The 2,580-nt window shown below is 56.8% G+C and overlaps 1 protein-coding gene across 1 annotated transcript; it reads left to right on the top strand.

Moving 5' to 3' along the window:
* The first annotated feature begins 775 nt into the window (after positions 1–775).
* Positions 776–2,015, top strand: LOC149054283 (uncharacterized). The gene has a single exon (XM_089230437.1). The coding sequence runs from the start codon at positions 954–956 to the stop codon at positions 1,788–1,790; it is 837 nt and encodes a 278-aa protein (XP_089086563.1). The 5' UTR covers positions 776–953; the 3' UTR covers positions 1,791–2,015.
* Positions 2,016–2,580: the final 565 nt, after the last annotated feature.

Raw genomic sequence — 2,580 nt, 5'->3', positions numbered from 1 at the left:
ACATTTGCGCGTGTACAAAACCACTGAACGCGCGCGCAGATGACCCGATCGCCGCCAGAACACCGCGACACCCCTGGGAGGTAATCAGCATAGATCTCATGGGCCCCTACCCGCGTACGAGTAGGGGAAAACAATATTTACTGGTTGCCACGGATTTGTTTAGTAGATGGACCGAAGCATACCCGCTCGGGACAGCCACTACGAAGACAATAACCGAAACGCTTGAAAGAGAATTCTTTTCACGTTTCGGATATCCCCGTGTGTGTTTAAGCGACAACGGCCCACAGTTCGTATCGAATGACATGTGCAAAGCAATCGAACGATGGGGGGCCGAGGGCTGGACAACTCCGGTATATCATCCGAGGGCCAACCCAGTCGAGCGCCGCAACCAGGAAATAAAAAAAGGTCTACGCGCGCTACTCATCGACGGGAACCACAACACCTGGGACACCAAGTTAGCCCCCATACTGTTCTCTATCAGGAATAGACGCAACGACCAGACAGGATACCCACCGTCGGTACTTGTCCTCGGCAGAGAGGGCAAGCGACCCGGGGACTGGGCACTGACTCGGACAGCGGACAACCAGATAGAGCACACAGATAGGGACAGAGCGAAACGGGAAAGTGCCGTACTGGACGTACCACCTGTAACAGGGGGCCAGACGGACACAAAATACCGAACAGGTGACTTGGTGTACTACAAAGCACACCACCTGTCGAGCGCGCACAAAAAATTTCACGCCGGCTTCGCACCGAAATGGTGGGGACCGGTGAAGTTACACAGACGCGTGGGTAAAGGCGTGTTCCTCACGGACCAACAACCCGCACGCAAAATCCACGTGTCCTGTCTCAAACGGGCGACGATCACAGCATAACCCCACCCTACACCACCCCACCCACCAACAAACCCATAACTAAATCTAACAAATTTTAGTCGGAACAACAGCCCTACCATGGACCAACAACGGCCGACCACACCGCCAACCGCCATCCAACAAGCGGCCGAGTTGCTGGAACGTAGCCAGCAACTACTGAAGGCGGCCAGCATGGAGGAGGCGACCAACACCACCACGGCGGCACGGGTACGGCGGATGTCAACGGCGCAGCTGCAGCGGGATCCGGTGTTGTGGGCCGCCTACACACGGGGGTGGGAGGACCGCACCGAGGTTTTCAAGAGAGCAACAAGCGGCGCTCCCACAACCGTGCTACGGCCAAACAGGTCACGCAGTCCCCGACGGGCGGCAGTACCGGCAACGACGCGACCGACAACCACGTCACGACCGGCAACAACTGCACGACCAATCAGGCCGCTGCTGCAGCACCCGGTACCCGCACCACGGCTGGCCAAACAACCCACGGCCGACGTAGGCAGCCGTCTCGCGCCAACCACGCGGACGCCAACAGCCGTCACCTCCACGCCAACACCCGTACCAGCCTTCAACGCCCGTCAACGCCGGAACCAGCAGCGCCTGCGGGACCATCGGGCGAAAAAACAACAAGAGTCCCAGCAGTTCCGCCTGGAAAAACCGGCACCAATCACGGCCCCCCCAGCCAACTACCCGGCCCGCACCGTGACCTCGGTACCGGAGGTAGTGATACCTGCCGGAACAGCCGGGACCACGGAGCAACCGACCACCGCCTTCTCACAACCCGTTGATATGGAAATATCAGCGGAAGAGGAGGCGGAACTGTTGGACGGGCCGGACACGCACCTTGGTGACGAGGAAGACATGGAGACCGTGTTCGATAACACGTTCCATAGTCTCCCGGCGTCACCTCGGCGGCAGTAGACACGCCGGGGCCACGTCCGCTATCACCAGCCGGAAACACGTGCCGGAACCCCGGAAAAGTGCCCACAGCCGACATCGGCAATCTCTCCCCAGACACCGCCGGGGCACGTCCGCTGTAATCAGCCGGAAAACGTGCCCGCGGACAAGGTGTCCACCACAACCACACTCCAACACCCACACCACCGCACCACCGATACTGGCTGGCACACCGCCGTCGTTGGCGGTTTGGGGGGGGAGTATGACGCGGTCCCGCGTAATAGCCGTTTGAATTCAAACGGCCTATGCGCGGAAATCCGCGCCGTCTATTCTCTCTGTCAACCGCCAATCGACGGCGGTCGACACCGACACGCGATAAGCGCGCCTGGAGATGTCGACCGCCGGTACCGCGAACCGTGTTGTAGCAAGTCAGTTCTACGACCTCGCTTGCAGTGATCACGGCATCACACCCACCGTCCTCGCACGTGTCGTAACCCTCCGCACTAATTCTTTTTGTTGTTCTTTGCTTTTGTTTTTTTTTTTAATATACGACAAACCACCGCATCTCTGCGACAAAAAAAGTTTGTGTTAATTTTTTTTTTTTGTTCTATTCCGTCAAACAACCACCACATTCATCCTCGTGGTAACCGTGCCAGGGCCACTACAAGTCCATAGTAAACCACTATCGCTTTCACACTTGTGGGATCCGTCCAGGACCGCCACAATACAAAAAATAGAAAAAAAATTTGGGAAAAAATTGGGTAAAAAATGGTGATAATTCCGCTAAATATCGTTTAAAGTCATTTGTATTGAA

Source organism: Diuraphis noxia, unplaced genomic scaffold (genome assembly GCF_037042655.1).
Source record: "Diuraphis noxia isolate RWA-SAM2 unplaced genomic scaffold, SU_Dnox_SAM2 contig0008, whole genome shotgun sequence".
NCBI lineage: Eukaryota > Metazoa > Arthropoda > Insecta > Hemiptera > Aphididae > Diuraphis > Diuraphis noxia.
Note: the sequence above shows the minus strand (reverse complement) of the source record. Positions and strands in the feature narration are given on the sequence as shown.

Coding starts and splice junctions, on each gene's coding strand:
- LOC149054283 (XM_089230437.1), top strand. CDS start 954: ATGGACCAACAACGGCCGACCACACCGCCAACCGCCATCCAACAAGCG.